Raw genomic sequence first — 22,298 nt, 5'->3', positions numbered from 1 at the left:
ATAAGTATCAGATATTGGCCAGATATCCTTACATTTTGGACAACATACAGATGTACTATAATAGACAACAACAACAAACACACAACAAGATACAACACACAACAAACATACGACAAGCAATAGACAGCCTCAGTATTCTGGTTACACTGGATTTGATGTAAAGTACGTTTGCTATTAATAAATTAACAGCTAATAAATTGACAACAGGACACAGGTGTTCATGCAATTTATAATCAGCACATTAAACATAAATTGATAGGAGTCGATTTTTTAGATTTGCCTTGAAGATGGATATGGATTGCAACCTTTTTAGTGTTTCATCAAGCTCCTTCCAAATCTGTGGCCCTCTGCACACAATACTAAAGCTTGTAGATTTTAGTTTCCGTTTTTTCCCAATGATTAGATTGCTATTTCTGGTGGTGTGGGTGTGGCTGGGAGTAGAGATTGGGAGGAGTTGACAGAGTTTATGGTTTCGTTTATGGACAGTCTGATACATGATGCAAGCATTCTTGAAATAGTTATGCTCAACAAGCCTCAGAAGATTGTGTTTGTGGAAGATTGTTTTAGTGGGGGCGTTAAACTCAGACCATGTTATGGCACGTATGACCTTTTTCTGAAGTATCTCCAGCTTTTTAAGATGGGTTGGAAATGTGTTACACCATATAATATTGCAGTATTTTAAATGAGGTTCAAATAAGTATTTGTACAGAATAAGAAGTGCAGTGAGTGGGAGATAATGTCTCAATTTGAAGAACAAAGCCCCATATTTAGACAGTTTTATTGTGAGATCATCAATATGTTTTTTTAAAGTTCAAGAACTCGTCAATGTGGATCCCCAGGAATTTAGTAGAGCTGACTTTTATGCAAACTTGGTCAATGTCCTTTTTTTATGGGAGCGGAATACGATGTGGTATGTCCAAAACCTTGGAAAGAGTAGGCAAGATTGATATTGGTCTGTAGTTGCTAAGATTGTTTTTGTCTCCTGATTTAAAGACCGGTGTGATTCGTGCTATTTTTGCTATTTGTGGCACTACTCCAGAGAGTAGAGACAGATTGATGCAATGTGTAAGAGGTGCAGTTATTATATTGGAGATGCTTTTCAGAATTTTACTTGAGATACCATCTGTTCCAGCTGAGTTTGAATTCTTCATATTCATGATTATTTTATACACTTCATCGCAGTTAGTTGGATTCAGGAAGAAAGAGCCCAGGTAATTACCGGATAGGTAGTCCCTAAACGAGGCATCCTGAGGCTGACTGATTTTACTGGATATGTTGCTACCAATAGAGACAAAGTAGTTATTGAATTTGTCGGCAAGACTATTATTTCTGATGATGTTGCTTGTATTAAGATCATGGTCAGGGAATACAGGAGTTTTTTGTCTTCTGTTCAAGACCCCGTTCAGTACTCTCCAAAATTTCTTGGAATCACCCTGTGATTTGTTTATCAAGTCGGCAAAATGATTACTCTTCCGCTTTCTGATAATATGTGTAAGTTTATTTCTATATATAATTAATAAATGCATTTTTATTTTTATGGTTAGGTTCATTTATGTATCTTTTATATACCGTTTTTTTCCGTGTATAGTGCGCCCCCATGTATAGTACGCACCCCTAAAAATGGCATGCTGATGCTGGAAAAATCCCCTTGGGGGTATGGGACCCAAATGCTGGGGGTATGGGACTCGATCTCTCGTAATCAGGTATTTTTTTTTAGTATCTCTTGTTATTTTCTTCTATTTTGTACCTATTATTGTTCACAGGTTATCTTTTTGTTATGCTTATGTTCTTGTTCACTGTCGTTATGCTTGTAAGTAGTTAAAATCTGACAATCTCAAATGAACGTAAAAATCTGCAGACCTAACGATTAATCTGTAGAGTTGGCAGCACTGACAGCACAGGCAGTGGGTGTTGTGGCCATCACCTTAGCTCTGGCGGGGCCACAAGCAGCATAACTGACCACAACATCGCTGTAGCGTCAAAAAGCCGTCAGCCCCCTCACCCACAACATTCACATTCACGCCTCACTCCCACACCACAGCAGTTATTTTGTCCTGCATCACACTCACTACACCACAACACTCCCACACTCCCCTAAGGAAAATATTAACACAGAAGGAATAATAAGGCAAGTAAATATGAGGTCAAAAGCTCTTCTTTCTTGCCTCCCGCCCTCCCTTGCCTTCAGTGATATGAAAATTACACTATTATTGTTACTGTTCTTGTTGTTATAGGTTTGTTACTGTTATTGATACCAGAAATAAAGTAAAGGTGCTGAGAAGGCAAGAGACAGTAAGGTAGTAGGTTGTTGCTGCTGCTGCATTTTGTTTACATCACAAATGGGTTAGGGTTAGGGGTTAGGGTTAGGGGGTATGGTACCATATTGGACAATCCATTAGGAGGTCTGGAATCATTCGAAGGTTAAGAACCCCTGGGCTAAACGATAGGTATGCTAACGTGACATAAACACAAACGAAGAGCTGAGAACGGCCCTGATGTAACATTCAGTTATTTAAAAAAAACTATTACATAAATAACACGTTTATAAAACCATCTGTCACTCCAATTCATTAAATCCATCGATCGTCCTTTGTCAACAATGGGTGCGCGCCGCTGACGACGCTTGCACTTCAAAATATTCCACAGGCCCATATAACGATATATAAATTAGAAATCAAATAACTATTATATAAGCAATTATCAAACCATCTGTGCACTCTAAATCATTAAATCCATCGATCAAATTCCTCGTCCTTTGTCAACAACGCCGCGCGTGCACCCTACCGTTAGCCTCGTCGTTATTCCACAGATCTAGTATATAATTATATTGTAGCATTAACAAAATACAAGGAAAGACGTGGGTTTGGTAAACAGCTTTTTATTTAACAAAACAAACTTCCAGGCATGTGGCGGCATGGACTTTCAGCCACGAAAGTGGATGAGAGCTCCGTGGAATAGGACCGGGCGTGCGTAAAAGCCATGACCAAGGCCTATCCACCGTCCCCGGACAGCCACCCGGCCGAGCGCCGGCCCTCGACTTCCATCCACGGAGGTGAAAGAGAGCTACTTAGAGTAGGACCGGGCGTGCGTAAAAGCCAAGTCCGAGCCCCATCCACCGTCCTTGGACAGCCACCCGGCCGAGCGCCGGCCCCCGACTTCTATCCGCGGAGGTGAAAGAGAGCTTCGTAGAGTAGGACCAGGCGTGCGTAAAAGCCATAATAGTTTTTCAAACCTTCTGTATCACTCCAAATCCTTAAATCCTTCAAACTCTTCGTCCTCCGTGTCACTTAGAAACAAAGCCGCTAATGATGCTAATGTAGTACGTGGGGCCCTTCGTCATCTTCGCCATCCCGTGATCAATCTTTGTCCTTTATGTAAACAACCGCCGCGCCACGTTGCCTCGCGCTGCTGACGTCACTTGAAATTCAAATTACAGTAATCCCTTGCTACACTGCGGTTCGTTTATCGCGGTTTCACTTTTTTTGGGGGGGGAAAATCTTTGAAAAAAAACACATGTAATAGGGGTGTAACGATACATCGATACACATCGATTAATCGATATTATGCTCTACGATTTATTGGCATCGATGCTAAAGGTAAACATCGATTTATATCGCCGTGTTTGACCTCGGACATTAGACGCGACTTTATTTTGAAATCCAGTTCATTGTTGCTTGCTTCCTCTTCCGGGAGCAGGGAGCAGTGCGCGGCGTTGTTGTGTTGTGAGCAGAGCAGGCACGTGAAAGGGGAGTCGACAACTAGTACGCGGCTCCTGGGCTGGTGCTATGGCTAGTGTCCAAAAAGACGAGGAAATTTGCTCCCCTTTAGGCTTCAAGTCATTCGTTTGGAAGCACTTTGGATTCCAAAGAAAAGATGGCTCAACGGACGAGACACGTGCAGTTTGTAAATCCTGCCATGCGGTGATCAAATATTCAGGGAGCACAAATCTCGCCGCACATTTAAAGAAAAAACACGACATCAAAGTTAAGTGTTAAAGTAAGCAATTTGTATACTACAATACTCTTGTAATTTCCTAAATAAAGAGTTTGCAGTACCTTGTTGATTTTGCGTATGAATTGTTATAAATCAGGATATTGTTCTATATTTTTTATTAAAAAAAAATATATATCGATCGTAGAGCACTATATCGCAGCAGGCTTTAAGATATCGGCAAATATCGTATCGAAGTTCTTTACATCGATATTATATCGTATCGTGACAAAACCCGCGATTTACACCCCTAACATGTAAGTCGCGCCTTATTATAAGACGCCCCCCCCACCCAAACAATGAAAAAAAACGCGATTTATAGTCCGAAAATTACGGTATTTCTGCATGCCCGCTTTGTGTGGCCTTTTTTTCCACATTTACGATAGTCCATCTCTTTACACCAGCATGTTGATGCAAGGTGTCCAGATTTGCCAGAGCAAAAACATGGCCCTTGTGCATTTGGTTTATCGCTGTTGAGTTGGTGCACTCTTCCTGTGGCACTTAGTTGCTGGGCTTCCTGTGTTGCCATTTCCATTGTTACACTGATATTAATGGCCTTTTCCAAAGTCAAGTTTCTTTCTCTTCTGTGCTGTTTCGTTTCTGAGTCCACATACCAGCCTGTCTCTCAAAGTGTCACTTAACACATCCTGGAACTCAGTGTTCAGCTAGCTTGCGTACTGCTGCTACAAACTGGGTGACCGACTCACCCTACTCCTGGGTGCATCTGTGAAATTGAAATATTTCTGTGATTACCAGGGGTTTCGGTGACAGATGGTTTGCCAGTACATCCCCTATTTCTTTGTATGTTTTACTGCCTGGCTTTGCTGGTTGTAGTAGGTCGCGGAGCAGGTTAAACGTCTTTGCCCCTATTATACTAAAAAAAGTGGGTACTAACTTCTCCTCTATATCATTAGCCACAGCGAAGTAATCAAAACGCTCGGTATATGAGCTCCATTGTTCAATACTCTCGTCAAAGGGACCAATTGAGCCAATTATTCCAGCCATTTTAAGCACCTGTTTGTATGGCGCTGCTTTCCCTTCACAGACGTCTCACCCCAGTAGGCTAGGCTACTCTTTTTCACTCTTCACCACACTACTCACGACGCTGTCGATCGTCCACCGATCCACTCCTCCCCTCTAGCTGAAGCTGGCCGCCCGGTCATTAATCCATCATCATTACCGTATTTTCGGCCCTATAAGGCGCACCTAAAAACCTAAATTTTTATCAAAAGTCGACAGTGCGCCTTATAGTCCGGTGCGCCTTATATATGGATCAAGTGATGAATTTGTTGATCCATACTGGTTGTACACAGTGCTCTGCCAAAATGTTTTAGTACGTTTTAGTACGACTAGTAAATTACAAGGTCGCATCGCTTCCCAACATTACGGTAACTGTAGTCAACGGGCGTCACCGAATAGCTGTTGTACCCGCGAGGCTATTTTATTTCAAAATGAGGGCTCGTTGGTTATTGGCTAGTGGGTGCATACCGCAACCCTAGTCAACCTCAGTTTGTTGCAGTAAAGCTTCTATTTTATGCGCCTTATAGTCCGGTGCGCCTTATATATGGACAAAGTTTTAAAATGGGCCGTTCATTGAAGGTGCGCCTTATACCCCGGTGCGCCTAATAGGGCGCAAAATACGGTAATCCATTTTTATTGTTCAGGTGTTTTCAAAGCAACTTAATATTGTTGCATTTATTAATTTGCATTAAAATTAGTGACGATTAAATGAAATGATTAAAAGTTACAAGAGGGAACAAATACTCACAGCGGCCCTGTAAGAATTTGTGTCCCCCTCTCATTTTGAGAACGGTGAGTCCTGGACATCGACGGACTTCTTCTCTGTCTTCCTGGGGGTCTGTTCAGGTAGTGTGCCAGATTTGAATAGGTTGCCTCTTTCCTAGCCCAAATTACAGGGGCGGAGCAAATTCTCACAGCGGCCCTGTGAGAATACATAACCCTCTCCTAAAATATGTATTGGTTTAGCTTTTCAAACATGTAAATCGAAGTGCACTTCATTAATTAAACGCACACACATATACACCGTTTTAAATGGCGGCGGGTACTACCTGAACAGACCCCCAGAAAGACAGAGAAGAAGTCAGGCGATGTCCATGACTCACCGTTCTCAGAGTGGAAGGGGGGCACAAATTCTCACGGGGCCGCTGTGAGGATTTGTTCCCCCCCTGTAACTTGGGCTGCCTCAATTTACCGTTTTTTTCCGTGTATAGTGCGCAAGATTTAACGAATTTATTGTCCTAAAATCTGGGGTGCGCATTATAGTACATGGATATAAACATTTTTTAATTTTTTTTTTTTTTTTTTTTTTTTTTTTAGAAAACAAAACCAACGACAGGACTGACCGACAAAGTCATGGAACAAAAAGACAGGGTGACATTACCAAAGACAGGAACAGAAAGCAAACAGACATCATGACAGTAACACATGCAATGATCCGACGGTGAGCGAGGGGCAGACAGGACTTAAATACAAAACACGTTACATCGATTGAGGTGACACAGGAAGAGAGGGGCGACGCAAACAGAAACTATGGCAACCTAGACACATAGCAAAACTGGGGACGAGACGTGACAACTGTCCCTCGAAATGAAACTTGAAATCACCAAGTTTTGGTTTCCAAGGGTGTTTTTATTCCTCTTCAACGTCTCTCCCATACAGAGCCGCCTTTTTCACGTCCGCACGCCTCTTTCCCGTGCGCGCACAGAGCGCGGTGGTGCGTTTATGGGCAGTCGGAGAAATCAACGCCAACAAAAAAAATTACATCCAGCCTAGTTAAGACCATACCAAGGACTATAAAAATGGGACCCATTGCCTCCCTGCGTGTGTGACGATCATTGGGACTTAAAAAAAAAAATGTCATAAAAAAAATCATAAAAATTGGGTGCGTGTTATACATGGGTACAGGCTTTTTTCCAGCATCAGCATGCCATTTTTAGGGTGCGTATTATACATGGGGGCGCACTATACACGGAAAAAAACGGTATGTAACAAATGGTTCTTGAAATTTAATTAAGCAGCCAGCAACAAAAAACATTTGTGAGAAAATTGCCAGCAGAGACAAGGGAATTATTTTACATATCAATCTAATTTTTTTTTATTCTCTCGATGCATCTTACAACATGGAGTCTTACTCTTGCAATCTGTTTTGTGTAAATTTCCTTTTTTTTTTTTTTTTACTGTAAATCCCTGCCTTTGACAAGCTTCTACCCAGCAAAGGCATTTCTCTCGGCTGCTCCTCGGCTGTGGAAAGGATAACGATAAAGATGGAAAAGAAAACTCCCCTCGTATGATCCCGGTCAGCATATCGCGAGTCGCTCCGGCAGACACCAAAGCAGCAGTGTTTTGTTGTAACCAGCAGCAGTGTTTTGTTGTAACCATGATAGGTCCGTTAATGTTATTTCTGATTTTAAAAAACATAGCGAGTTGGTCCTTTGCGCTCTTACTGTTTACTACCTGTGCGGCTTGTGTAAATGTCGGACCACGCTACGGCCGCGGCGCATGCGCAGTTCGCTGTTCTAAAAATAGAAAGTGGGGAAATTGTGAAAAGTCCCATTAGAGGACTGGGCGCCGAGCAGAGTCAGCGGCTTCAAGGCTTCTCCTCCGCCCAACTGACTGGAGCAGGGGTGCCCAAACTTTTTCAGCTCGCGAGCTACTTTTGAAATGACCAAGTCACAAAGATCTACCCACTAAAAAAAAAAAATAATTTATATATACCGTATTTTCCGCACTATTAGGCGCACCGGATTATAAGGCGCACCTTCAATGAATGGCCCATTTTAAAACTTTGTCCATATATAAGGCACACCGGATTATAAGGCGCATAAAATAGAAGCTATACTGCAACAAACTGAGGTTGACTAGGGTTGCAGTATGCATCCACTAGCCAATAACCAACGAGCCCTCTGTAAACAATCGCGTTTCTCAAACGATCTCCTATAAAATGATTGGAACTGACTAAAGTTCGATCTAACGCATTGGTACTACTTACCTACCGTTTTTTTCCGTGTATAGTGCGCAAAATTCAACTAATTTATTGTCCTAAAAATGGCATGCTGATGCTGGAAAAAAAGCTTGTACCCATGTATAATACGCACCCAATTTTTATGATTTTTTTAAAATTTTATTTATTTTTATTTTTATTTTTTAAGTCCCAATGATCGTCACACACGCAGGGAGGCAATGGATCCCATTTTTATAGTCTTTGGTATGGTCTTAACTAGGCTGGATGTACTCCTGTAGCAAAACTGTAGACTTTTGATGCGGGACTTAGGAAGACCCGAAAAAAGTACATTACAGTAGTCCAGGCGCGACGTGGCGAACGCATGTATAATAGTTTCCGCATCACCGGTCGAGAGGATCGGACGAATCTTTGCAATATTACGAAGGTGAAAAAACGCAATTCTGGTTATATTCTTAATGTGCTTTTGAAAGGAGAGAGTTTGGTCAAATATTACCCCGAGATTAGTTACAGTATCGCTTTGAGTGATAGTACGGTTATCTATAGTTATAGCGGTTTCCTTGAATAAGTGTTGATAACGAGTTGGACCAATTATCAACATCTCAGTTTTATCTGGGTTAAGACGAAGGAAGTTGAGAGACATCCATTGCTTGATCTCCGCAAGGCACTTCTCAAGATTACAACAATCCCGCGGATCTGTCATCGATAACGGCATATATAATTGGGTGTCATCCGCATAGCATTGGAAACTAATATTATATTTACGTATTATGTCCCCAAGCGGAATCATATAAATATTAAAAAGAATTGGTCCGAGAACCGATCCCTGTGGGACACCACATGTAACATTATAGAGCTCCGAGGACGCATTGCCATGGACCACTCGGTGCGTCCTGTTTGATAGATAGGAATGGAACCAGCCTAGCGCTGACCCTGAAATACCAACACAACTTTTAAGACGCCCTAATAAAATATCGAAGTCTACAGTGTCGAAGGCACCACTAAGATCGAGTAGTAACAGTACAGACGAAATGTTTGAATCCATAGCTATGAGGAGATCATTAGTCACTTTAGCAAGTGCTGTCTCAGTGGAATGATTAGCTCTAAAACCAGACTGAAAAGTGTCATATCGATTATTGGCGACCATGTAATCAATAAGCTGCTGCGCTACTACTTTTTCAAGAAGTTTTGCTATGAATGGGAGGTTTGAAACTGGCCTATAATTACTGAGACAGTCCGGGTCAAGACTTGGTCGCTTAAGTAACAGTTTAATGATAGCGGTTTTAAAGGCTGTTGGCACTATCCCAGAGGAGACAGACAGATTGATTATATTTAAGACGGACGGTCCTAAAATTTGAAATAATTCTTTAAGTAGTTTGGCTGGAAGAGGGTCGAGTAAACATGTTGTTTGTTTAGCCGCACTAACCAATTGTGTAAGCCTTTCAAGAGACACGCTTTTAAAAGTTGAGAGGGTTGTTGCATGATCATCAGCGTTGGTAAACGGCGGGCTCGACCGAGCGATTGGAATGGTATTCTTGATCTCATCCCTAATGGATTCAATCTTTTGAGCAAAAATTTTCATGAACTCGTCAGCTGAGTGGAAGGAACTATCGGGGGTCGGCTGGCGCAGAGTCAGCTTTGCCACTGTATCAAATAGGTGTTTCGGATTGTTTTTATTGAGATTAATAACTTGCGAAAAATATCGAGTTTTTGCTAAGATAAGCGCATCTTTATATTTCAGGAGACTATCCTGCCATGCCTGATGGAAAACCTCAAGTTTGGTTAGACGCCATCTGCGCTCATGCTTTCTACATAATTGCTTAAGCGTACGCGTTTCATCTGTGAACCACGGAGAGAGTTTTCAGACGTAACGGCGCCACAGAGTCAATGGCATTTAACAATGTCGCATTGAATTCATTTGTAAGATTATCAATAGAGCCGGCGTATGTGAGAAAATTAGTGGTTGCCGGCGACAGTATTTCAGATAGCGCAGTTGCAGTCATGGAGTTGAAATGACGGCTCCTATAATGTTGATTGCTCTTTTGTCTTTGACAAAGAACTAGAATTTCAAACTTTATTAAGTAATGATCAGACAAAACAGTAGTGTATGGCAGTACTGCTATATTTGAGGTTGCAAGTCCTCGGGATAATACCAGATCTATGGTATTTCCATTCTTATGCGTTGCTGCCTGTACAGCTTGCGTAAAACCAAAAGGTATCAGTTAAAGTCTGAAACGCCGAAGTAAGTGGCTCTGACGGTAAATTCATGTGGATGTTGAAATCGCCCATGATAATTATATTATCCGCATTGGTTACTAGATCAGCCACAAATTCTGAAAATTCATCCAGGAAGCCAGAGTAAGCCCCGGGTGGACGGTAAATAACAACAAGATAAAATGACGGTAAAGCGGTGGATCGGACAATGAGAACCTCAAATGTTTTAAATACGTTGATCGAACGAGGCCTAAAACTAAGCTCGGAATTCGAGATGAGGGCGACACCCCCACCCTTTTTCCGAGGACGCGCCACATGCGAGCTCACAAAATTTGGAGGCGAGGCCTCATTAAGCGGCATCAGTTCATTAGGTTTTAACCAGGTCTCGCAGAGACCAAAAGCGTTTAGATTATGTTCTGTGATGAGATCATTAACGAGAATGGCTTTCGTATGAAGCGATCTAATATTCATAAAACCAAGTTTAAGTGTAATTGGTCGATCCGGGTGCGTATTTATCGAAGGATATTTATACGAAATGCAAGTAAGATTGTGTTCTCTAGGCCTGACATCACCTCTCAAATGTTTGTTGGCGCGGTGGGATGATACGACCGTGGGAATCTGATAGTAAATATTTGTTACACGTGTAGAATTATCTGAAACCGGCACCGTTTCCTCAGCAAAACCGGTCGGGGTGGAGTGATTGGATTTGTCTACTACCCCAGTAGAAAGTGCGTTTATGTGTACTGTAGCACTATTCAAACTATCACGCTCTAGTCTACACAAGGAGCTATGTGCATGCTGGGAGTCTAGCCTAGCGCTAGTTAACTTTATCTTAACAGACTCCAAACCCATCCTGACAGGTGGTCTAATCACCTGTGACCCGGCCTGCTCTAAAGTGACCTGTCATGTGTGGCTCAAACAGTAATCTATATTCCTAGAAAGAGTGAAGGCGCCTTCACGGTTAGGGTGAAGGCCGTCCTTCCTCAGCAGGTCGGGGCGGCCCCAGAAGGAAGGCCAGTTATCTATAAAATACAGTCCCTGCTTCTTACAGAACCCAGCCATCCATCGATTAAGGGAGACTAATCTACTAAGCCTCTCATCAGTGCCTCTCCCAGGCAGGGGGCCAGAGACAAATACTCGATGCCGACTCATCTTTCTAGCGAGATCACAAGTCCTCGCTATGTTTCTCTTTGTGATCTCCGACTGCCTCATCCTAACATCATTGGAGCCGACGTGTATCACTATGTCCGAGTAGCTAGTGTTGATGGAACTACGCTGTTGACTAGACCTATTGCGAGTCAGCTCCCTAAGATTAGCTTCTATGTCGGGTGCTCTGCCCCCAGGAATACACATTACCGTGGCTGGATTTTTAAGCGTAATATTTCGGGTAATGGAGTCACCTCTGACCAAAGTGCGAGGGCCAGTAGACCGAGATGACTTTGGACGGCTATGCGTCTTACCTGGCTCATCGCGATTAGCAAGCCGCTTGGGGCTAATGCTAACTGGGCTAGCGGGCTGACTACAGCCCGCGTCTGTATCCGCCACATCTACAGTTATTGCGCAATTCTGCTCTAACTGGCGGACACGTCCCTCTAGCAGGGACAACCTCTCTAAGAGAAGGGTGCAGTTGGTGCACGAAGCCACACAAACCTCTCGATCCGCAGCCATAAAAACAGGATGAGCAGGCTGTCGCTGAGTCACGTAGGTCCTGACCGACGCGCCCAGCCACCCCAGCTGTCAGGGCCAGGAACAGGATCCGCACACGCCGAGGTGTGGTAGTCGGCACCAGCATCGCCATGTGGACAGCCAAACCTGTGACGGCTCCGACCATGGCCACACATCCCTGTGGGCAAATATCACATTACAGATAAAAAGACAGAGAAAAAAAGGGAAATAAAGAGAAAAGGGAGAACACTGCTAGGAGACTGCCCGCATTCAGGCGACACAATGGTTTAAAACCCGCTAAACAACAAAGCCAACTAATGTTGGCTTCCAAAGTTTTGTTCAACATCAGAGGTAAAGATTTTTTGATATTTTGCGTCAAAATCTGAATATGTTGGGTACAAGGGGTCAATAATTTCTACAAGTACAATAGGGATAATCTCACAGTCGCTGTTCTGAGCCTCACAAAATATTATATTTTTTTTACTTTAGTGAGCACACTAAGTTTGGGAGATGGATGGGGGACTCAGAGAGGGGTTGGGTGCATGGAGGTTGCATGTGGCCCACAGACCGCCATTTGCCGAATCACTGCTGAAGTTTGTTACGGGCATCACTCCCCACAATCCTAAGGAGGACAAATGATAAAGAAAAACAATCGATAGACTAATGTTATAAATGAAATAAATAAATAATGTTTTGCTCAAGAACAGTATGCAGGGTACTGTTCCTAATCGTTAACAGTTTGTGTAAGAGCTAGATGTTCTCCTCTGTCTGAAATATTTGCTCTTTGTTCTCTAACAGAACTTCACCTATAAGTGGGATCGCAGCCACAACTGCTCTGTTACAGATGTCGATAGGATCAGATATGAAGCAACTGTTCAACTCATGTTCAAGTATGTGCAATTGAGATTATGATGTTCATTAGTTAATAAATGGTGTTTTTTGAGTTGATCCCAAACTTTGTGCATATAATCTCTAGAGAGCAAGTCAAGGAGCCAACGGAAGAAGAATTGCTTTGTCAGCTACAACAGCACCGCCACCTTCACTTACACTGGGGACACACGACCCAAACTTACAGTGAAAGTACAGTACATGCAAACCTCTCGTATTTTAGGTTGTAGCGTAGCAATTCTTTAACAATTTTATTTTTATTTGCCAGTAAGAAAAAAAGCATTTCTGGACATGAATCCTCAAGGTTTCTCGGAATCTGAATGTTTTATTATTGTGCTGAATTCCGAAAAAATTACCAATTGAATTCAACAAGACAGACGGATTTATCCCGGTGCAAAAATCTTAAAAATTAATTCTGTAACAAACCAATTCCCTTTAAAATAGCTAAATAATTCAATGAGTTTTAATGAATAAGCTAAACACAAACATTAGCTGTTGTATGGCTATGGTTTTTGTCTTTGCCGTCTACAACCACATGCATACTAACACTGAGCAAGAATCGATTCTGCACGACCCCCTCTCAAGGCAACTGTACCCACAGGCCACCAGTGACTTCCGATAAAAATTAACGCAATTATTTTGATTGGTTAGTAAATGCAGAAGAAGCATTTAAATTTAACCCAGCACATAGGCGTGACTTCCTTAAAGGGATTACAGATGATCTTTCCGACAGCTCAAAAACCAGAATCTATTTGTCTGTTTTTGAATACTGCTTATGCGCAGGTACCTCCTCCCACCCTTCCCTGATGTTTTTAACAAATCCACATTCACATGCACGAGCACCATATTTGAGGTTGTCTTCTCGAAGAAGTCAAAAACAGGCTTTCTTTTGCGAGAACATTCATCATCACGAAGTTCATTAAACATTTTCACTCAGAAGTCAAGTAGGGAACACTAAAACTAGGCCAAAGTCAAAGTCTGCTTTACAAAATTCGGAGGTCGAAGCTCGTGAGATGAGCCGAAAGGACCCGAGAAATCCCGACCGTGCGGCCCGGATGCCGACTGACTCCATTCGTTATTGTATTTTCGTTACTTTGAGGATTGTGTGAACCCCTAATCATGCCTCCAAAGAAAGCAAGTGGGAGCAGTAAAGCCATCCTAAAACACAAAGAAGCTCTTTAAGCAATGCGACAGTGAGCGCCTGCCACGCTGCGGTTGCGCGATCGGACCAAATTAAGCTCCCTGCGCGCTGAGGTCCACTTAAATTTTGGAAAGTACATCAGGACTTTAAAAATATTTTCTAAATTTCAGCGACGGCTCTGTCACAATAATGCGACCAGCGCGGTGCAGTTGCGCAGTTGGCGGCGCGCTACGGTTGCGCGTTCGGCGGTGCACTGCAGTTGCACTATTGCACAAAAATGCACAAATGAAAAAATTGCTTAAAAAAGGCGTTTTTTTTAAGTCTTGGAACAGATTTTTTTTCCATTATTTGTAAGGGGAAAAATAGATTCGGAATTCGACCGATTCACTTCTCGAACCGCCTTCTGGAACGGATTGTGGTCAAAAACCGAGGTTTGACTGTAAATCTTTTTTATATCAATTACTATCAATGGGTGAAAAAAGGGAAAATAAAAAAAACTGTTATGCCTGTGGTTCTTTCTTGTTGTTTTCAGCACTAATCTTCCTTTCCTCTTTCTCAGCCATGGCAGTGCAGGAAGGTGAGACAGAGCTGCTGGAGAGCAGAGCTCATTAAGACACACCTGCTAAAAATCTACAATCAGATGGCTTCTTAAGGATGCTCCGGATGCTAGTCCTGTGCCAGACGTTTTTGCCTTTGCACCCATTCACACATGCTTCTGCTTCCCGCTGGGAGTTATTCTTTGTTTGTTTTTTCCTCCTTGAGATTATTTTGTGTTTTGCATTTGTATCAAGAAAAGTCAATCCCTAAGAGGTGATTTTTCTGTATTTGTGCTCAAATAAATTTGAATTATTCTGCACCTGGGTTCCTTGCTCCTCGATAGCAACACAATCATCTGGCCAGCAATGGACCAAGGGACTCTGAGTGACTTAAATAAATGCTATCTAGCCAGGCTGCTCAGGTGAGCAACGAGGTCTCATGTTAATGAGCACCAGATCATGGATCATCCAATGCAAGCGTGGCACAGCTGGGCAGACAAATCAATACAATGTGGGACCAGCAAATTCCACCAGCAGGTTCCTTCTCCCCCATTTACCGGATGACCCGACTGCCAGTCCAGCACCCCAATCCAAAGAACCATACATTCTGATTCCTGACAGGTATTTAGGAAACTAAGGGTTATGGGCACAGTTTCTCCACCAGGGTTATTGGGTTTTATATGCTACTCACCAATCCAAATAGCTTTTGTAATGAGTTTGCCCTCAGGTCAGGCAGCAGCCTGGTCACTTGCAATCTCAACTCAACAATCAGTAATCCTCACAGATGGTTTGTTCACCAAACAAATGAAACCGATATTTGACCACCCAGTGAAAGGCCGTAGGACACTTGCAGCAGGGTAGTGCAATCACCTTTCACATTTTGGCAGTGAAGAGCAGGTAGGGGGATTCGTCCTTTCGAACCATATTTCTAAAGGGGTTGTCCAGTGAGATGAAGTACGAATTGGTCCTCAGAAATGGCGGCCCATCCCTGAACCATCTGATAGACTTGGCTATCTAGTTAGACAATGTGAGAGAGCAACAAACAACGATCTTACACTGGCAATCACTTCACCCCCTGGACTCACCACAGGTCCCATGTAACACCAACCACGGCACTCCCAAGCAGCACCCAGTATCACGCCACTCTTTGGAGGACGAGTCATGCAGTTAGAATGGAAGGGCCTGAGCGAGCGACAGAGCAAAAGTTTAGCCTTTACTGGGAAGGACACGTCAACTCCTGTTTTGAGCTGCCCAAAAGGCCAGGCTCACCGGTAACCAGGAGGAAATTGGTTCGTCAAATATCCACTTCCTCCGCTGCTCGGATTCAGGTGACTGGTATAATCAGTTCCACTCCACTCCGATAGAGGTCAAAGTTGAAAATGTTAACCTTGTGACTTGACTTGAAACTTGACTTAAAAAACATATCCTCTCGCTAACCCTAACCCACCTTTCCCGAATGCGCTACGTCGCGGGTTTATAAGGGACAGGAGAACGACCCCTGGACAGCAGTGCTTTTTTCCTACGTGCGCGGGACCTAGCCGCATACACAGTGGTTGTCCTCAGTGAAGCACATTGCTCAGAGGCACTCCCCGCGCTATGAGCACTCATTGTCGCTGTACCGAAGCTTTCTGCACAGCGGTGCATTTTTCCTTCGTGCGCAGTTGCGTCACGTCTCAGGCTCCAGTCCTTCTGGTCAGCTGACGTGCCCTCCGCGCGAGACCTCGGGGCGCGTGTTGCCAATACGGAACTGCGCGTCAGACCCACTGTTTCCGGTCTGAGTGCACGCTGGGGCGTCTTGCTGCCGCTACTCATCGGTTGTTTTTACTGTGTTTAGTAAACTCACCTGGCTTCTTGGTTAAAATGTTGTCCTCTAAGTGGATTTTCTGGTCTGCACTTGTTTGGATTACGCTCTCGATGCTCCATGGACCTGTGTCTGGGCTTTTCCAGTACTCGGCTCCTGAGCTCCTCTGGCTACGCTTCCACCTGTCTGAGCCTCCGCCTGCAGTGCTGCGCCTCCGGGACGAAGCTCCCCTGCCTCGCCGCAGATACACCACCGGGGCTCTCGCCGGAGCTTCTAAACTGACAACTCCAAGCCAATAAAATCCTTCTGTCCACCACCCGTCGTCCTCCAACAAACACCGGCGGCCACAACAAACACAGCATGTTAGCCAGCCTACCCAGGTCGGCTAACGCTGCCGTCAAGAACGACAACTCCGTCAACTTTGGGCTTCTCAACATCCGCTCACTCACGAGCAAAGGCCACCTCGTCCAGGACTCCATCACCGAACGCAAGTTCAACTTTCTCTTTCTGACAGAGACATGGCAGCAGCCCAACGACTTCTCTTAGCTCAACGACACTACACCTCTGGGCTTTGTTTACATCTCGCAACCCCGTGGCTCTGGTCGCGGGGTGGTCTAGCGATAATTCACCGTGAGAAGTGGAAATTTACCTCTCTCTCTGTCCCTACATGCAGCTCATTCGGTCCTACTCCTACCATTGTCGCCACTGTTTACCGTCCACCTAAGTCCCACCCTGAGATTTTAAATGACATTGTTGCTCTTCTTGCCCATCTCTCCACACTCTCACCTAACGTAATTCTTTTGGGCGATTTCAGTTTCCACATGGACAACACTACTCTCCCCCTCACCCGCGACTTCTCATCCTGCCTTGAGAGCTCTGGTTTTCACATTTTCACCGACTTCTCTACCCACATTAAAGGTCATACACTAGGTTTAATCTGTTGCTCCGGTCTCACTACCTCCAACTGTACAGCTGATCATCTCCCCATCATGGCCCACTTCCTCCTCTCATTTAAAGTCACACTCCGCCTCTCCATAACCAAGCTACCTCATCTCATCTCATTCCGTAACATCAAGGACACAAAAACTGATACCCTCTCCTCCAACATTGCCTCTTTACCAGACTTTGATTACCGTTTTTTTCCATGTATAATGCGCCCCCATGTATAATACGCACCCTAAAATTGGCATGTCGATGCTGGAAAAAAGCCTGTACCCATGTATAATACGCACCCAGTTTTTTTTATTTATTTATTTATTTATTTATTTATTTTTAAGTCCTAATGATCGTCACACACGCATCTGGGTGTGGTGAAATTTGTCCTCTGCATTTGACCCATCCCCGTGTGATTTTGATCCATCCCCTGGGGGAGAGAGGAGCAGTGAGCAGCAACGGCGCCGCGCTTGGGAATCATTTGGTGATCTAACCCCCCAATTCCAACCCTTAATGCTGAGTGCGAAGCAGGGAGGCAATGGGTCCCATTTTTATAGTCTTTGGTATGGTCTTAACTAGGCTGGATGTATTTTTTTTGTTGGCGTTGATTTCTTCGACTGCCCGTAAAGGCACCACCGCGATCAGTTAGGTTAAAATGAAAAGAGAGGAAAGTGACGTGCGGACATGTGAAAAAGGTGGCTCTGTATGGGAGAGAAGTTGAAGAGGAATAAAAACACCCTTGGAAACCAAAACTTGCCCCTCGACGTGACTCGGAGCCGCAACAAATGTTTCAGATTTGTGTAGGGTACATTGTGACAGCAAACGAGCAGGTGACACGAGAGCATTGCGTTCGTATGGAGCGTGTTTGAAGTGAACAGAGACGAAAGGAACAAGGCAAAGTGTTGTGAAATAAAATATTACCTGTAATACACATTTTGTTATTTGCTGATTGTATTAAACTATCACATTCATTGTCAGTCAAGAAGAGAAGAGGACTATTCGCATCGGATCCATAGTGCGCATGCGCAGTGATACTGCCTCCGTATGACGTCCAGTCCGCGATGGAGATTAAAAAACAAACAATATTTGACAATAACACAGGTTTCTGTTCCTGTCTTTGGTAATGTCACCCTGTCTTTTTGTTCCACGTCTTTGTCGGTCAGTCCTGTTGTTGGTTTTGTTAGAGAGTTATGTTAGTTTACCAAGTCTGTGTTTTGAGTTCCTCCAATGAACCCTGGTCCGAGCTGCACTTGGTCGCCCTGCTCCTTTCCACACTCCATCCGTGACAAGATTTTCTTCAAAAATTGTTTTACCATGATTTTCTTAAAAAATAAAATTGTACCCATGTATAATGCGCACCCCAGATTTTAGGACAATAAATTAGTTAAATTTTGCGCATTATACATGGAAAAAACGGGATGTGTTTGTTTGTGTATGTGTGTGTGTGTGTGTGTGTGTGTGTGTGTGTGTGTGTGTGTGTGTGTGTGTGTGTGTGTGTGTGTGTGTGTGTGTGTGTGTGTGTGTGTGTGTGTGTGTGTGAATGCGTGCGCGTGCGTACGTGTGTATGCGTGCGTGCGTATGTGCGTGAGTGCGCGCGCGTACACGTGTGTGTGTGCGCGTGCGTGTATGTATGTATGTATGTATCTTCATGAGCAGTGATAAACTCGGCACTCTGAAGCACCCAAGAGCGCTTTTTTCTATGCCAACCTAACCAGAGTGACGGGAGTGGCACCATTCAGAAAAAGTGCTCAACTCGTCGAGAAAATGCGATTTAAGCAATAAAATTAAAAAAGCTAATAAAACATAAACCAAACGTTGTAGGTGGTAATTTCTTCATGCGCAGTGATAAACTCGGCACTCTGAAGCACCCGAGAGCGCTTTTTTATATGCCAACCTAACCAGAGTGACGGGAGCGGCACAATTCAGAAAAAGTGCTCAGCTCGTCGAGAAAATGCGATTTAAGCAATAAAATTAAAAATGCTTATAAAACATAAACCAAACGTTGTAGGTGGTCATTTCTTCATTTCTTCAAACATGATTTAAAGTATAAAAAACAAACAATATACATCATTGTTCGAAAAAGCGTAGGAAGAAGCTTAAGCTTATCATGTCCTACCCCTATCCATCACTTAGTTCAGGGGTGGGCAAACTACAGCCCGCGGGCCACATCCGGCCCACGGGACTGTTTAATCCGGCCCGCCAACCCTGAACAAATTGTATTATTAAACTTTTTTTTTGGTCGTATTGCCTGCAATGACTGCGTTTCCTCGCCTGCGCATTTATTACCGGAAGCCGTGTCAGAAAGCTCGGTGCACACTCACAAGTGCGTGTACGTACTCAGTAGTACGGACATGGCGCACTCGCGCTCTATTTGTATCAGTCCCGAATTTAGAGCGTGGGCTGTGACGACTGCATTCTTGTAATTCGACTAACTAAAAGACCGACTAACCTTTCATGACGATTGATTAGGATATCATGCTCAATGGTATCAAACACTGCACTTAGGTCTAAGAGGATAAGAATCGACACCTTGTTTTCGATGTAATGGATTGTATTACCATAGAAATTGACATGGGTAAAAAAATAAATGCAATTGTTAGTTGTGTTTATCGAGCTCCCGGCTCCAGCATTGACATTTTTAAGGACATTATGGAGGGATTTGCCAATACAAATCAGAAACTGAACTTCATCTGTGATGATCTCAATATAGATCTTCTGAATCCCAACAAACATAAACTGACGAGTTCTATGAGTATGAGTATGAGTATGAGTATGAGTATGTTTAGTATGAGTCTCTTTCCTATGATCACCAAGCCAAGCAGAGTAACATCACATTATGCCACTCTCATTGATAACATATTCACAAATAGCTTGGAAAAAATATCATTAGTGGGTTGTTATAGTGGGTAAGGTGGCGGGCCCTGACAACATCCCAGGTCGGGCGCTGAAAGGCAAAGCTGGGGAGCTGACGGGTGTCTTCACGAACATCTTTAACATTTCCCTGCAGCAGGCCATCATCCCTTCGTGTTTCAAGGCTGCCACCATCGTACCTGTGCCGAAGAAACCTGCTCCGTCCTGCTTCAATGACTACCATCCCGTGGCACTGACGCCCATCATCATGAAGTGCTTTGAGCGGCTTGTCACGGAGCACATCAGATCCATTCTCCCCCACACCATAGACCCCTTCTAGTTTGCGTACCGAGGCAAGCGGTCATCTGAGGATGCCATCTGCTCTGCCCTCCACTCGGCCCTCACCCACCTGGAGAGAAGGGACTCGTACGTGAGATTGCGGTTTGTGGACTTCAGTTCTGCCTTCAACACCATTGTGCCACAACGACTCATCTGCAAACTCGACAAGCTGGGCCTCAGTACCTACCTCTGCAACTGGCTACTGGACTTCCTCTGTCAGAGGCCTCAGGTGGTACGTGTCGGCGACAAAATCTCATCACGCTGAGCACGGGGGCCCCCCAAGGCTGCGTGCTCAGTCCGCTGCTCTTCACCCTGCTGCCGCATGACTGCACTGCAACCTACAGCGACAACCGCATAGTGAAGTTTGCTGACAACACGACTCTGGTGGGTCTCATCACCAAGGGTGACGAGACTCAGTACAGCAGTGCTTCTCAATTATTTTCTGTTACGCCCCCCCCCCTAGCAAGAAGAAAACTATTCGCGCCCCCCCCCCTCCCCACCGTGACTATCCTAACTTGTCTTGTAAGTCGTAAAATGTTGCACTGTCGCAAACGTCACAGAAGTAACAATGAGAGCGCCACTGCCCCCTGCTGGGAAGATGCGCAATCACACTTTATTCTAGTACTGCAAAAAAAAAGCCTGTTCCCCAGGGTCACACGCGCCCCCCCAGGTATAGCATGGCGCCCCCCAAGGGGGGCGCGCCCCACTATTTGAGAAGCACTGCAGTACAGGTTGGAGGTTGACCTTCTGACCGCGTGGCGCAGGGACAACAACCTCCTGCGGAACGTCAACAAGACCAAGGAGATTGTTGTTGACTTCCGGAAGGGTCACACCCAACACCTGCCGCTGACCATCGACGGTGCTGTGGTGGAGAGAGTGAGCAACACCAGGTTCCTGGGGGTGCTCATCAGTGAGGATCTCTCCTGGTCCACCAACACCGTATCACTGGCGAACAAAGCTCAGCGCCGCCTGTACTTCCTGCGGAAGCTCAGGCGAGCTAGTGCTCCTCCGGCCGTCATGACTACATTCTACCGTGCACCATTGAGAGCGTCCTCTCGCTGTTTGGGGTGGTAGCTGCACTGAATACAACAGGAAGACCCTGCAGCGCATAGTGAACACGGCTGGTAAGATTATTGGTGCTTCACTCCCCTCCCTGAAGGACATTTACACCTCCCATCTCACCCGCAAAGCGACCACGATTGTGAGCGATGTGAGTCACCCCGCTCACTCTTTGTTTGATCTTCTGCCCTCTGGGAAGAGGTACAGGAGCCTGCGCTCCCGCACCACCAGGCTCACCAATAGCTTCATACTCCAGGCTGTTAGGATCCTGATCTCTCTCCCCCCTTCTGGGTAGTGTCCTGTACTCTTGCGCTATGTGATTCTGACTGTATGCTGACTGCACTTTGCTCCTCTTATTTATTATGTTATTTGTTTATTTATTATTTATTCATCACTCCTATTTATTCACTGTTTGTGCCTTCTTGTTTTTATTTGTTTGTGTTGTTTACTTGTATGTATATTGTGTACTATGTCTTGTCACCGTGGGATAGTGGGAACGTAATTTCGATTTCTTTGTGTCTTGGCATGTGAAGAAATTGACAATAAAACAGACTTTGATTTTTGACTTTGATTTATTGCTGATTGATATAAGTGACCATTTGCCTGTTTTTGTGGTTTATGACTGTGATTGTAATAATGTAAAGGATGGAAGTAAAGTTTACAGGAGGGTGAGAACATCAGAATCCCTGAGTGCTTTCAGAGCAGATCTATTGACAGAAGACTGGAATTGTGTGTATAATGAGTGTAATGTAGACATAGCATATGATATATTCCTAGAAAAATTTACGTCATTGTATGATAAAAACTGCCCACTAAGGCAATGCAATAGGAAGCATAAGTATACAGAGTCCCCATGGATCATCACAAAAGGTCTACATGCCAGTATAAAGAAAAATTTTATGT

The 22,298-nt window shown here is 44.2% G+C and overlaps 2 protein-coding genes across 11 annotated transcripts in view; one reads left to right on the top strand and one right to left on the bottom strand.

Moving 5' to 3' along the window:
• tpcn2 (two pore segment channel 2) overlaps nt 1-14,733 on the top strand; it is a 140,879-nt gene extending 126,146 nt beyond the window's left edge. For 8 of the 10 annotated variants that reach the window (XM_061276393.1, XM_061276391.1, XM_061276386.1 and 5 more), the window contains 3 exons: nt 12,647-12,738; nt 12,825-12,928; nt 14,437-14,733. In XM_061276393.1, the coding sequence (XP_061132377.1) occupies nt 12,647-12,738; nt 12,825-12,928; nt 14,437-14,489 (249 nt within the window). In that variant the 3' untranslated portion in view covers nt 14,490-14,733. Of the gene's footprint in view, nt 1-1,588; nt 1,704-12,646; nt 12,739-12,824; nt 12,929-14,436 lie in introns of those variants that run through there. The other 2 variants (XR_009714163.1, XM_061276385.1) reach the window with 2 other exon arrangements.
• LOC133152636 (uncharacterized) overlaps nt 1-22,298 on the bottom strand; it is an 81,587-nt gene that overhangs the window by 6,511 nt on the left and 52,778 nt on the right. The window contains exon 2 of the mRNA XM_061276412.1: nt 11,834-12,026. Coding sequence (XP_061132396.1) covers nt 11,834-12,026 — 193 coding nt within the window. The remainder of the gene's footprint in view (nt 1-11,833; nt 12,027-22,298) is intronic.

Source organism: Syngnathus typhle, linkage group LG4 (genome assembly GCF_033458585.1).
Source record: "Syngnathus typhle isolate RoL2023-S1 ecotype Sweden linkage group LG4, RoL_Styp_1.0, whole genome shotgun sequence".
NCBI lineage: Eukaryota > Metazoa > Chordata > Actinopteri > Syngnathiformes > Syngnathidae > Syngnathus > Syngnathus typhle.
The sequence above is the reverse complement of the archived record's forward strand: the minus strand, read 5'-3'. Positions and strand labels throughout refer to the sequence as shown.